This window comes from Penaeus monodon, chromosome 19, assembly GCF_015228065.2.
Source record: "Penaeus monodon isolate SGIC_2016 chromosome 19, NSTDA_Pmon_1, whole genome shotgun sequence".
NCBI classification, from domain to species: domain Eukaryota; kingdom Metazoa; phylum Arthropoda; class Malacostraca; order Decapoda; family Penaeidae; genus Penaeus; species Penaeus monodon.
Genome location: NC_051404.1, coordinates 7,380,306 through 7,380,839, shown reverse-complemented (window position 1 = coordinate 7,380,839; position 534 = coordinate 7,380,306). Strand labels below are relative to the sequence as shown.

Sequence of the window (534 nt, the reverse complement as noted above, 5' to 3'; positions counted from 1 at the left end):
CCACACACACAACAACAAAAAACAGCTCTCTCTCGACTCACGTAGTTTTGCGCGATGTCCGGGTGGTTCCGCTGGATGCCGTCGTCCAGGATGGAGATGACCACGCCCTTGCCGGTGTAGCCTCGCGCCCACGCCGGACCCACGTTCATGTCGTAGCCGCCGATCGCGCCCTCAGACAGGTACCACTGCTGCGAGTAGAGCGGGTCCGGGAAGCGGCTGGAGGGGCAGAGAGAGAGGGGGGGTTAGAGGGGGTGGTTAGAGGGTGGTTAGAGGGGGGTGGTTAGAGGGGGTGGTTAGAGGGGGGTGGTTAGAGGGGGTGGTTCGAGGGGGTGGTTCGAGAAGAGGAGTTGGGGAAGATGGGGGGTAGGGGGTAGGAGGAGGAAGGGGGTAGGAAGGGGAAGGGGTAAGGGGGTTGGAGGGGGAGTTGGGGAAGATGGGGAGGGGGAGGGGGTAGGAGGAGGGATGGGAAAGGAGACGGAAGGGGGTAGGAGGGGGAGGGGGAAGAAAGGAAGAAAGGAAGGAAGGAAGGAAGAA

At 62.4% G+C, this 534-nt stretch overlaps 1 protein-coding gene across 1 annotated transcript in view; it reads right to left on the bottom strand.

Moving 5' to 3' along the window:
- The window catches only part of LOC119585036 (furin-like protease 2), a gene marked incomplete in the record, with an annotated part of 48,730 nt that overhangs the window by 43,441 nt on the left and 4,755 nt on the right, over window positions 1-534 (bottom strand). The window contains 1 exon segment of the mRNA XM_037933653.1: window positions 42-216. Coding sequence (XP_037789581.1) covers window positions 42-149 — 108 coding nt within the window.